The sequence below is a fragment of the Melozone crissalis genome, unplaced genomic scaffold (genome assembly GCF_028551555.1).
Source record: "Melozone crissalis strain CALT ecotype California unplaced genomic scaffold, PUWL_Pcris_2 ptg000057l_1, whole genome shotgun sequence".
In the NCBI taxonomy this organism is placed as follows: Eukaryota; Metazoa; Chordata; class Aves; order Passeriformes; family Passerellidae; genus Melozone; species Melozone crissalis.
This window is the reverse complement of record NW_026535835.1, coordinates 1,462,486-1,475,577: the sequence shown is the minus strand read 5'-3', so window position 1 is coordinate 1,475,577 and position 13,092 is coordinate 1,462,486. Positions and strand designations below refer to the sequence as shown.

The window sequence follows — 13,092 nt, the reverse complement described above, 5'->3', positions numbered from 1 at the left end:
TGAGCATCTTCCATGAAATGCAGAGGCAAAAATGATCCCACCAACATCATTTTCTTGTAGATTCAAGTCCTCAAGGACAAGAAACCTCCCAGGTCACAACTTTCCAATGTATCTGCAGGGCTGCAGGGAGTTCAGAGTGCTGCTCTGAGCTCCAGCAGCACTGCTCTGCTGTAGGGCAGCTTTTACAAGGTGCTGCTGAAGCACAGCTCCAGCTCACACACTGCTGAGGGACTCTGCCAGAGCTTGTTTGATTTGGGAGACTTCCTTGGACAAGCCAGGGAGAAGATTGATTTTCAAAAGCACCAAAGGAGTCAAAACTAACAATGTGTCTGTGTCCACCCAAAAGGGACTGCTTATACTTGAAAACTGAGCCATATTTTCACATTTTATTTCTTTCTTCTGTGCTACAAAAATCCTAGCTGAAGCCCAGTTAACACAGTTTAACAAGAGTCCCAAATGCCCAAATTCAAACCAGTAAGATTTTCCATTCAGTCTCTTCTGCTCTCTCACACAGAGCAGACAGCACACATCCTTCCATACTCCTGCCATCTTTTGCAGCTTCTTTTTCAAGTGGCTCTGTAAAGACTTCTCCACTCTATTTATTTCTTTTCCATGAGTTCAAGACTAAAAGAACATTTTGTTTCAATGGCAATTTTTCAAGTGGTCAAAAAACCACAGAAATCTGAAATAGTTTGGGTTGGAAGGGATGTTAAACCCCATCCAGTGCCACCCCTCCATGGCAGGGACACCTCCCACTGTCCCAGGCTGCTCCCAATGCCCAGCCTGGCCTTGGGCACTGCCAGGGATCCAGGGGCAGCCACAGCTGCTCTGGGCACCCTGTGCCAGGGCCTGCCCACCCTCACAGGGAACAATTCCTCATTCCCAATATCCCATCCAGCCCTGCCCTCTGGCACTGGGAGCCATTGCCTGTGTCCTGTCCCTCCATTCCCTGTCCCCAGTCCCTCTCCAGCTCTCCTGGAGCCCCTTCAGGCCCTGCCAGGGACTCTGAGCTCTCCCTGGAGCTTCTCCTCTCCAGGTGAGCACCCCTGGGTGTCCCAGCCTGGCTCCAGAGCAGAGAGGCTCTGCTGCTTTGATTTGTAGAAGTTCAGGAAATCTGCTCAAATCTGTCATTAGACAAGCAGGAAACTTTAAAAATGCACAGCAAAAAGAAAACTACCTGAGAAATGGAGCACAAAGTTGGTGAGAAATGGTGAGCAGGAGGGCTGGGCTGCTGCAGAGTCAGTCCTGACCCTCTCCTTTTCCTGTGGTCAGGAAAAGGCTGCAAACAAACACTGAGAGCTCTCAAATGCCTTTACCAAGGAAGTCACTGCACAGCACATGTCAGAGCCTGCAGATTGCACACCCAGACAAAGGTTACATTAAAGTTATTTTGGGGTTCTTTTTTCCCTTTTATCAGCCACAAGCCTTACTCAGAAAATGCCTCAAGATCTCTTGTAATTCTGTTTAGCAATTGTAATTCTTTCCATTAGCCAGGGTTCAGAGAAAAAAGACTTGAACCCAGGAAAGGAGAAGGGTGAAGTGTCCCTATGGCAAACCCTGCTGTTAATGGCAGAAGTAGTCCCCAAGAAGTTGAATTTAATTTCTTAAAGCTCATTTTAAAATGGAGACTCACACTGAATTGTGAGCCAGAGTAGCACAGGTCAGAATCTGGCCCAGAGCAGCTGCTGCAGACAAGGGCACATTTTTCATAAAGGAATCCTCCACCCATTAAAAGCTGAAGCTTTTGGATCTGTCTGAAAGTTACATACTCAAATTTTGTTCCATTTGGTTAACACATCACTGACTATTCCTTCCTCCTTTAAAAAGTTCCTAGCTGTAGCACAAAGTTGCACATGACCCTTGGTGTGTAAACCTTAGGCCTCAAATACCCCATTGCCCACTGTCCCACCCCAACCAAACCCAGCTCCCTCAGGAGTTCCCTCCCCCAGGGCTGCAAGGTTTGGGCTCCCACAGCAGCCCCAGGCTCCTGAGATTCACACTGGCTAACCCAGGGTGACTTTTCAGGGACCAGGGGACACAGAGGGACACAAACTGAACACTCTGGGGCAGGGGTTCGTTCCTGGAAACTCTCAGTGTGTTCCTATCAACCCCTGTCTCTACATTGCAAATAGCCTGTCAGCATCATTACACTGCTTGTTGTAGAAAACATGAGCATTCATCTCAAAATTGCATCAGCAAATATGCTCATTTGATTGCCTCCAAGCCCATCAAACAAGGAATCAGGACATTATTACTGCTATTACTCATGGCTGAAGTTTAGAAATGTGAAGGTTAATAAAGTCATTCCATTCCCTGGCAATGAGTGTAGATGGATCTGTCCTTCCAGCTGATCTCCCAGCTGGGGGAGATAATCCACACTAAGAACTGGTGTCCCTGAGATTAATGGCACCTTGCAGGCCACAAACACCCTCAGAGTTCACTTTCCCTGACAAATCCACATCAGGGAAGAACTCTGCAGGAAAGGCAAAGTGTGCCACAACTGCAAAACTCCAAAGTCCACCTCATTCTTAAATGCATTAAAAACCATCAGCACATATTACGAGAGTTCGTAAACTGACATGGAATTTGCTGTTGAAGTATATTAACACCAATTAATATACTTGAATATATTACCAATATCTACCCAACCCTGTGTCAGTTTGGGCTCACACTCAGTGTGCAGAAGGCACCATCACCATGAACTGTGAAACTTCACACTCAGCAGCTCTTCAAAAACCCATCTCTTCTCTAGCTCAGTCTGTAATAGCTATAATTCAACCTGGCAGAGAGGTTGTGGCATTGCCCTGGAACTCCTGAACCCTTCTGCCTGGTCAGAGTGGCTGCAGGAACCCAGCACCTGCTTCAAGCCCCTTGACACTACCTTACAAACCTGCAGAATATGGGGGGGAAAGCTGTAAAACAAATCTCAGCCTTGATTTCTGTCAAGGCAAACAACAAAAGAGAGATGCAAAATGAAATGAAGATGACCAGCAGAGATGTGAGCAAGGATTTATTAGATCCCCCACAGCCTCATCCCAGAAAAGGCAGGACAATAAGGAATTCTGACTATCTGTGCCTGCCTTACCTGCTGGTGACCTTCACAAGAGCCAATCCATGCACAAGAGATGAAAGCTGGACCCAAAACCATTTCAGATTAACTACAATGCACAAGGCAGAACCTGCTGCTCCACATCCCATAGGCAGAGGGGTGAATACCCAACAATGACACACATTGAACTCCTGCTGGGAAGTGTCAAGCACATTCCAGACCCAAGGAACTCTGAGAGGAGGAAGAACTGTCTGTGACATAACCCTTCAGATACCCAAGTTCCTCTCAGGCTTGCTCACCTGTGTGTGAGCAGTTCAGATCCCAGAGCACTTGGCTGTGTGGGCAAGGAGTCCTGCAGGACAACAGGTCAGGTCAAAGAAACAGTGTCACACCCATCACACAGCCCAGCATGCCATGAGAGGAAAATGGCTAAAAAGGCCAAAGGCAGAACCACCCACCTGGTACAGGAAACCTCTCAGAGCCTACAAAGGGGATGGGACTTCAACAGAGGTGCCCTTATGCACACTCAGAGCTCTCAGGCCCACACCAACACTTGCCCCCTCAGGATTTGATCCTCTGCAGGAGAGCAGAGCTCAACTCTACAGCAGAACAGCTCTGCCAGCTTCTCCAAGGAAAAGGCTCAAAGGATCAACACCTGCAGGTTCCAGCCCCAGGGGAGTGTCTGTGCCCAGGCAGCAGCTGCCCCTCTGACCAGGGTGGCACTTGGGCCACAGCACCCTGAGTCACAGTTACTGCAGAACACAAGCACATCCAGCACTCTCCCTGCTCCAGCACAGCACCAGGAAGGCTGAAGATAAATCAGTTTGGCTCCTGCCTCAGCCAAGGCACAGACAGCAGTGAACTTGCTCTGCCTGTGCACAAACCCACACCACACTGACCTCAGCACTGACTTCTGCCAGTGAACAGCAGAAAGTATTTTATTGCTGTGCTCACATTTTATTTGTAAACTGGCCTATGATACGTGCTTTTCCTGGGTTACACTGCTCCTCGACCACGATGCTGCTATATTCTGTCAGTCAGGGAAAGCTCAGTGCCAGTTCTTCACAGGAGCGCTGGCTGTCACCACGGCCCCGGAGCTGCCGCGGCACCCCGCTCCCTTTGGGCCGCTGACCTCTAGTGGCGAGCGCAGGAGAGAGGAGACAGAACAGTGTTAATGCTCGCCGTGAGGAACTGCGGTCCTTTCTCCCTCCGAAGGGAAGCCAAAGGCTGCCCAGCCTTCCCTGACGAGCTGCAGTGCACAGGCAATCCCTCTGACAGCCTTGCCCCATCGCGGGTGCTCCTCTCCTCACAGAGCTGCCTACAAACAGCAGCGTTGGATTCACCTCCTTCCCCTCCCTGAGAGCACCAACAGAGATCCCCTTGTAAGCTCCTGCTCTGCAAGCACCCCTCTGTGAGCACAGCCTGCCTCCAGGGAGCCCAGCAATGCCACCTCAGCTCAGAGCACAAGGACATTGCTGTATTTTCACACAGTCACAGAGCAGTTTGGATTGGCAGGGACCTGAGACCATCTCATTCCATAGGCAGGGACACCTTCCACTGTCCCAGGCTGCTCCAACCCCATCCAGCCTGGCCTGCCAGGGATCCAGGGGCAGCCACAGCTGCTCTGGGCACCCTGTGCCAGGGCCCCATGTTGGAAAAGAGCTGTGAAAACCCCACAGTGCAGACACACCCAGGGTTAGGAACACACCATGTGTGTCACTACAGAGTCAGCTTGGTGAGAAGGGCATGGACAGCAGCTCAAGGGTGCACAATGACAGCAAAGGGCACTGAGAGCAAAGGGGGTCAGCAGATGGGCTCAGAGCACACCACAGGCCACCCTTCCCCACCTGACCAACAACTGCTCAGCCAGCAAAGACTGGGCAGCACAGCAGGGCCCTGCAGCTGCTCCCTGTCCCCAAGGCTTGGTGTGAGTGAGGGGAGTGTGACACATCCCAGCTCAGACTGAGCACAGGAAAGGGACACCAAGAGAAGCACTGGGAACACACCCAGCAAGAGCCTGGGATGGAGCAGGAGCTGGGGCTGTGTGACAGGCCCAGTGTCTGAAGCACAAACCTCACCCTAGGGCAGCAGTGAGCAAGGCAACGTGCTCTGGCAGCTGGGTGTTCCTGCTGCACCTGCAGCTCTGCCCCTGTCCTCACTCACACCTGCATTTCAGTGACAACCCACGGGCACTACAGGAACAGGACCTGTGTTCAGCCACTGGGAATCTCAGTGCAGAGATTTGCAGCCAGATTCAGAGTTAGCTCTGCAAGCAGATCTTCCCTCAGACTGGAAGTCACAGGTTATCAGTGCAGCATTTGCTTGGTGAGCAAGCTACAGAGTCAGCCTGTGACTACATCCAACACTCCTCCAAAGATGTTCTTTTTGGGGACAGGTTCTTCAATGGCTCATATTTTACTCTCCCTCTAACCAAACCCCATGGATTCAAATCCAGCCAGTTATGTTTTAATCAATCCAGCTGCTCAGTGAACAAGACCTGACCATGCCATGCCCCCTCTAGCAGCAGTACCTTTGCTTTCTTCATGTGGCCCATGATATTGCCAAGATCTTCAACATCAATGACAGAATTTGTGTCTCCAGCTTCCTCCTCACTACCAGTTTCAAACAATTCTTCTCCCTGTGGGAGAAAGCAGAGGAAAAAATTAAGAATTCATCTCACTGTTAAATGTAAGACTAAGCCAACCAGTGAAATGAGCTCTCCTCATCAGTAAAGACCACTCAAAACAAGCAATAGCCTACCAAAAACCTGTAGGATGGATTTGGAACCCTGAACCCCTTTAAACCCAAGAGCCCTGCTGACAGTGAGATTTATTCCTCCTGCTCTGCAGCAGCCAGCACTCCCAAACCCAGCCAGAAGAACCACTTACTTTCCTATAAAATTCAACCCAGCAATAACTCCCACAGTGTATGGCTCAAGGGAGGATTAAAGTGCCACAGCAGCTCTGGGTCTTGCACTGGAGAGCAATAGAGAGGATTTCTTAGTCAAAATCTGCAATCAATAAACACTCCAGAAGAGAGAAATGATTACAGGCAGACACTCACAAAGGACATACAGGACCTGCTCAGGTAACACACCCCAGAGCTGCCTTTGGAAAACCCTGGGATACAGGCAGAGCAGCTGAGCTTCACGGGGTTGAAGTGGAAGCAGGTTAATGACTCACAGGGAACTGAAGGGTCCCCTTGGCCTTGGGACAAAGGCTCTGCTGAGAACTCAGCCTGGCTCCCTGGAGCATCTGTCCCCAGCCAGGAGCAGGACTCCCTCATCACACAAATGCCATCGAGCCTGGCTCTATCACTAACTCTTTGGTCCTTCTTTCAGATGGCTTGTTCTACTTGTTATTGCCATGGGATATCAGCTCTCCTCTCCCCTGCTCCAGAACACGTACCAGGCTCCCACAGCAGCCCTCTGGACTGCAGGAAGAAGGGGAGAAGTCAAACAGTGCTCCCAATAAAATAAGGCCTCAAGGATTTTGGCTGTACCTCAGTATCGTCCTGCTCTGACGTCCCACGTTCACGGTCCGAGCTCTCCTTGCTCTGCTTCCCTGGAGTTTTGCACTTCCCCTTCTTGCATTTCCCCCTGCAGGGCTTCTTCTCCCCCCTGCAGAGTGCCCTGAGCCGAGTGAGGAATTTGTCCTTCCAGGCCTCAAAGTCAGCCTCAATGCTGCCGTGCTTGCTCTGGGCCACATTGCAGTCCCCCTCAGCCCGAGCCATGATCCTGCTGGCACTGAGCATCCACAGCCACCTGTCCATCCTCCTGGCAACCTAGGCCAGGAGCAAGGGTTGGAAAGGAAATTAAACCAGGGCCAAGTGCAAGCAGCCAACCAGAAAAGCAAGGATCAGCCCTGGGAAGAGCCAGAGAGCTGCACAGCACGGCAGGGCAGGGACCTGGGGAGTCCCTCTCAGGTGCTGGCTCTGCACAGACCCAGGGCAGCCTGACCAGCACCACAGCCCCTCAGACTGCACTGGGAAATCCCTCTGCCACCCCTGGGCTGAAGGGAGGGGCTCTGGGAACAGACTGCTCTGTGTGGTGCTTGCTGGTCAGAACAGTCACATGTGTGACACACAGCCCCAGCTCTGAACACAACCTGTGACAAGTGATGCCATTTTTCTGTGTGAGATGAGAACAACGACCAGGCAGAGATTCTGACACAGCTCACATCAGGGAATAAAGCTAGAACCCACATCATAACAAGGAGCCACATTTAGAAGGCAGCAAGAGTTTACAGTGCTGTGCCCTCAGGTGACTGCAGAAAGCTTTCAAAGCTAGGAAATGAACTCAGTAAGGATTTACCAAATGTGTTACAACATCTCCCAGTGCCTGTGGGACTCATTTCCCATTTGAAATCCAATTGCTTCAAAGCTGAACTGCCCAGGTGGCCAAGAAGGCCAATGGCACTGGCTTGTACCAGCACTGGTGTGGCAGCAGGACCAGAGCAGTGACTGTCCCCTGTGCTGGCACTGCTCAGGCACCTCCAGTGCTGGGGCAGTTTTGGGCCCCTCACCCCAAGGAAGACAGCAAGGTGGTGTCCAGGGAAGGGAACAGAGCTGGGAAGGGTCTGGAGCCCCAGGAGGGGCTGAGGGAGCTGGGCAGGGGCTCAGCCTGGAGCAAAGGAGGCTCAGGGGGCCCTTGTGGCTCTGCACAGCTCCTGACAGGAGGGCACAGCCGGGGGGGTCGGGCTGTGCTCCAGGGAACAGGGACAGGAGCAGAGGGAACGGCCTCAGGCTGGGCCAGGGCAGCTCAGGGGGGACAGCAGCAGGAATTTCCCCATGGAAAGGGGGCTCAGCACTGCCAGGGGCTGCCCAGGGAGGTTTGGAGTGCCCATCCCTGGAGGTGCCCAGGGAAGGGCTGGAGGTGGCACTCGGTGCTCTGGGCTGGGGACAAGGTGGGGATTGGGCACACAGTGGGTTCAGTGATCTTGGAGGTTTTTTCCCAGCTCAGTAGCTCTGAGACTCTGCCCATGCCCTAAACCCAGCACCTCACCCAGTCAGCACAACAGCTGCAATCCCACCCAGAGCAGCAGGCTCATTGAGGCTGGATGGCCTGCATGCAGCTGAGCTCTGAGGAGCAGAGGCCAAGCAGGGACACTCACTGTGTTGAAGTGATCCACGTAGGCCGAGTTGCCCAGCCCGAACACGGCGTATCTCAGGCCCTGCAGGAAGCTCTTCCCAACACGGAAATCATTGGCTGCCTCTTCCAGCCACTTGCAGAACCACACTGCGCTCTCTGGGGGCTGCCCCTCGGTGTAGGTGGCCACCAGGAACACACAGATGTTCCTGCTGCTTGTCTGCTCACACAAACAGGACAGGAGGGGAAAAAAAGAAATCACTGCATTTTCCAGGACCTTCTCCTAAAGCAAAGAGTTGCAACACCCAGGCAGCTGGGAGAATCAAAAGGCAAGGCTGGGGTGCTGGGGTGGATGGTGCAGGTGACAATCCCAAGGGTGCTGAACAATCTGCACAGCACCTGAAATTAGCAGAGAGAGATCAGGCTGAACAGGGACACAGTGACAGAGCAAACCCAGACATCCAGCCCCACTAGCAGCTTCCTGACCCAACTCCTTCATCAGGGAAGTGCCCCATGGATAAATATTTCAGACTCCTCAACCTCACATTTACAGTTCTGTTAGGGGCAGTATCAGATGCTGGCAATTTGTACTGACACCTGAAGGAATTCCCAGCATTCAGTTTCCACCAAAACTTTTAGTTAGGATTAATTAAAACTCTCGAGGAGCATCTATCAATAATCACAGAAGAAACAACCCATCAAGGATTACTACACCTAAATATATAAATATAAATTTCTACACTATACTACTATATCATATAAATTACTACACTTCACCAGGAGTTTCTATCTTGAAAGCCTCTAAAGGCTGCAGAGGCATCACCACCTTGCTGTTCTGGTTCTGAACCTTGCCCAGGTGTACAGAGCACCTGGGGCACCCACTCTTACCCAGCTCACCCCTGAGTTACAGAACTGGCTCATACAGAGTCACTGTCACAGCAAAATGTCCAACTGATGCTTTGAAATTCTCAAAATATAGACATTTTCTGCTGAGGGCTGATGGGCTACGTTTGCAAAGGTAGGGAAGCAATTCAACACAAAGCTTTGGGGATTTCCAGAACAACAGGAGAGAAATACAAGAGGGAAATAGCCTTGACAACCCCAGGAAAAATTAGTACTTGTTATTGGTGTTTATGCCATACCCACCTCCTCCACTAAACCATCTTCTGGATCATAGTCTTCCATGTTAATGACTTCCACAGGCAAATTAAGGGAAAAAACAGCTTCAGCCAGAGCTTTGGCAAATCTCTGAACAAAGAAACATTGGAAGGTATCAATTACTTCAAGCCCCACGAGCCCTGCTGTGCTCAGCCACGAGACTTCTCCCAGCACAGGAAGAATAATGACACAGGGGGCCTGGACACTGGCACTGCCATTCCTCACATTAAAGCAAAGATGGAGTACACTGGCTGAGAGTTCCAACATTATAATGTCATAGTTACACACACAAATTACATTTCTTCATGAGAAAGCACCAAACCCAGCACTTCTCTCTATAAAGCCATAAAGCCTTGCTAGAAAATTACAATTATAGTGCAGGAGTGAACTTCTAGTTTTATAATCAATCTCTACTGCATGCCTTGCTTAAAGGGAGAAAGAAAATTGTTATTTTTATTTAATTTTTCACTCATCTTGCATGTTGGGCAATGATTGCAAGAAGGTAATGAATGTGCTGATGAACTCCCAGATCTGTACCCAGGACAGTGTTTTAAGGCAAGCAGCGTTGTCATATCCCAACAATATTTCAAAGCAATTTCACAGCTGTGCAACAAAAGTACAGATACCTTTGCTGTGCCAGTCTGAGAGCCATAGAAGATCTTCACTCCAGCAACATGGATCCTCTGTGCCTGACGGGGGGCACATCCATTCCCCAGCTTGTCTGATGTTCCCTCAGGGGCAGAGGGACTCCCATGGGATTGCTCACCCTTCTCCAAGGGCTGCCAAACCAAGAGCATTTAAAACTCAAATCCTGGGGCCACTCTCAGCAACAGTCAAAGCATTCTGGTTCCTCTCACACCCAGACAAACACACCAGGACCTGTGTTCCTGACTAAGCCATGCTACAACACCCACTTGTCCAGGAGGTAACAGGATCAGCTGAACCTCCCAAGTCCTGCAGCAGATCTTTACCCACCTGCAGGAGGAGGTTTTCAACTCCTGAATGGCCCAATTCCCTCCCATCCCAAAACCAGCCCAAGCCTGTCACGAGCATCATGAGAACATGAAGGTGCAAACCCTGGGCACAAGCAGAGGGGTTTACCTGGAGTGACAGAGCAATCCAGGGGGAACAGTGTGAGGTGTATCCTGCTGAGCTCTGCCCCAACATCACAGCAACAAGAGCATTCAGTGACCCACAGACAAAAACAAGCCAGGCTGAGGATCATAACCAGATAACCAAACTGCATTTGGGATTTGCAACACCCTCAGCTGGCCCACAGCCAGTGCCTTTATCCAGTAACTACTCACTCCCACCCAGGTTTTTGGGGTCTCTCAGAGAGAAGTGCTGACAGGCTCAGTTACCTTCTTTTTGGTTCTGGTGGTGGTGAAGTGAATGACAATCCAAAGGCTGATCCCAAGTGCCACAGCAGAATAGATGTACAATCTGTGCAGCCATATGGACACCAGGCAAGTATGGAAGTAGCTCCACATATCCATTGAGACATCTAAACCTGGAATGTCACAGGTTCCTACAGAGTGAGTATGGAATGAGCACACACAAAGTAATCCCACAGTACCCACAGCCTCACACTATCAGCTATTGCCCAGGCTTGGCAGAAAACAGCATCTGGCTAAAGACAAGGCACTAAAATTAAATCAAAAAGCCTTTACCTCCTCAGGTGTGTCAGATGAGCTCCAAGCTAGCATTCCATACTGTCAGAGGGAAACTTTGGGCTCTTCCTTTCCAGGGCTCTGTTACAAGGGAAAGCAGGAAACACTTGCACTGTCCAAGTGCCTGAAAGGAAAAAGTCCTCATGAAACATCCAGTGGATCATGCTAGCTTTAGTTTCACACAAACCCAACAAATGCAGTTCTCTGGAATGAGAAAGCTCCAGTCCAAGGGGGAAATCACCTGCACAGAACTTTCTGCTGAGCACAACCCTTACTTACACACATTTGATGTCACGCTGATTACAAACAGAGCTTCAAGGGCAGACTGAAACACAGATTCAACTGGAAACACTTTCACAGAATTTTATGATGCAAGTGAAGCTTGATTTGGAGCCACTGAGATGTTTCATGTTGGTTCAGAACACTCAGGGCACAGTCAGGAATGCACCTGCAGGGTGTCTGCGAATATCTATTTCGTATGGAATATTCAGGCACTCCAAAAGGGCTGGTTTGTGATATTTATTGACTGAGGAATGCAGCTAACACCCTTCTACTGTCATCTGCAGCTTGGATCTTGTTTTTGCAGATATCAGTCAAGAGCACAGAATGCAAGTATTTCCAAGAGGCTGGAAACTTGTACAGGCTGGTGCTCAAGTTACCAGAGCCAAGGCTTAAGGGGATGCCCTTCAGCCCTCCAGCAGCAACACCGAGACTCACAATAGAGAAGAGCCAAGAGCACTTGCCCAGTGTTCCCAGTTTTACCCAAACCAGCTATAGGGATTCCCTTAACATCTATACAACTTCCTCAAATGCAATAGATGCTACATATATTGAAGAGAATTTTAGCTCCAAAACAGGCACACACACACGTGCTCATTATTATCCCCTATGCAACTACACACCCCCTAATGGTTATCACCCCACAAATACACACACACACCCTCGTGGTTATTCCTCCTCTCGCAGTTAATGCCCCTCTCTCCCCCAAATACCCCACGGTTTTACCCCACCTTCCCCTGCCTCTCAGGGTTATCATCCCACACCCTCACAGTAATTAAACACCCCCAACCTCAGAGTTCCTACCCCCTTACACCACTGATGGTTAATAAATACCCGCACAGTCATTGCCCTCATCTCCCTCCACAGCACCCGATCACAGTCACAGCCACTCACACACACGGCTGTTCTATCCCCTCATGGTTACCAGCCCACACAAACATTATTGTCCCACAAACTCGGTTATTAGCCCATACACACACCATTGTCCCACAAACTCGGTTATTAGCCCATACACACAGTTATTATCCCACAAACTCGGTTACCAGCCCATACACACAGTTATTGTTCCACAAATTCGGTTACCAGCCCATACACACACCATTATCCCACAAACTCGGATATTAGCCCATACACACACCATTATCCCACAAATTCGGTTACCAGCCCATACACACACCATTATCCCACAAACTCGGTTACCAGCCCATATACACGCTATTATCCCACAAACTCGGATATTAGCCCATACACACACTATTATCCCAACAAATTCGGTTACCAGCCCATACACAGAGTTATTATCCCACAAACTCGGATATTAGCCCATACACACACTATTATCCCAACAAATTCGGTTACCAGCCCATACACAGAGTTATTATCCCACAAACTCGGATATTAGCCCATACACACACTATTATCCCAACAAATTCGGTTATCAGCCCATACACAGAGTTATTATCCCACAAACTCGGATATTAGCCCATACACACGCTATTATCCCACAAACTCGGTTACCAGCACATACACGCACTATTGCCCCACAAACTCGGGTTATTAGACCATACACAAACTATTATCCCACAAACTCGGTTATTAGCCCATACACACACTATTGTCCCACAAACTCGGTTACCAGCCCATACACACAGTTATTACCCCACAAGCACGGTTATAATATTCCCCCTCACGGTTATCACTCCCCGGACACAGTTATTACCCCACGGACACGGTTATTGTGTTCCCTCCATCACGGCTCTCTCTCCCTCGCACACTCAGCCATCACGCCGCCACTGACCCGCTCCCCGCCCGGCTCCCCTCAGGCCGCCATGCGCCGCTCCCGCCCCTTC

The 13,092-nt window shown here is 50.1% G+C and overlaps 2 protein-coding genes across 6 annotated transcripts in view; both read right to left on the bottom strand.

Moving 5' to 3' along the window:
* The window catches only part of LOC128943994 (S-adenosyl-L-methionine-dependent tRNA 4-demethylwyosine synthase TYW1-like), a 105,053-nt gene extending 91,969 nt beyond the window's left edge, over positions 1-13,084 (bottom strand). The window contains exons 1-8 of one of the 3 annotated variants that reach the window (XM_054287049.1): positions 13,041-13,084; positions 10,964-11,087; positions 10,655-10,803; positions 9,920-10,072; positions 9,282-9,383; positions 8,161-8,355; positions 6,551-6,832; positions 5,580-5,687 (exon numbers count right to left, since the gene is read on the bottom strand). In XM_054287049.1, the coding sequence (XP_054143024.1) occupies positions 5,580-5,687; positions 6,551-6,832; positions 8,161-8,355; positions 9,282-9,383; positions 9,920-10,072; positions 10,655-10,789 (975 nt within the window). In that variant the 5' untranslated portion in view covers positions 10,790-10,803; positions 10,964-11,087; positions 13,041-13,084. Of the gene's footprint in view, positions 1-5,579; positions 5,688-6,550; positions 6,833-8,160; positions 8,356-9,281; positions 9,384-9,919; positions 10,073-10,654; positions 10,822-10,963; positions 11,088-12,962 lie in introns of all 3 variants that reach the window. The other 2 variants (XM_054287050.1, XM_054287047.1) reach the window with 2 other exon arrangements.
* Positions 1-13,092, bottom strand: part of LOC128943996 (septin-4-like) — a 208,906-nt gene that overhangs the window by 166,038 nt on the left and 29,776 nt on the right. The window lies entirely within an intron of this gene.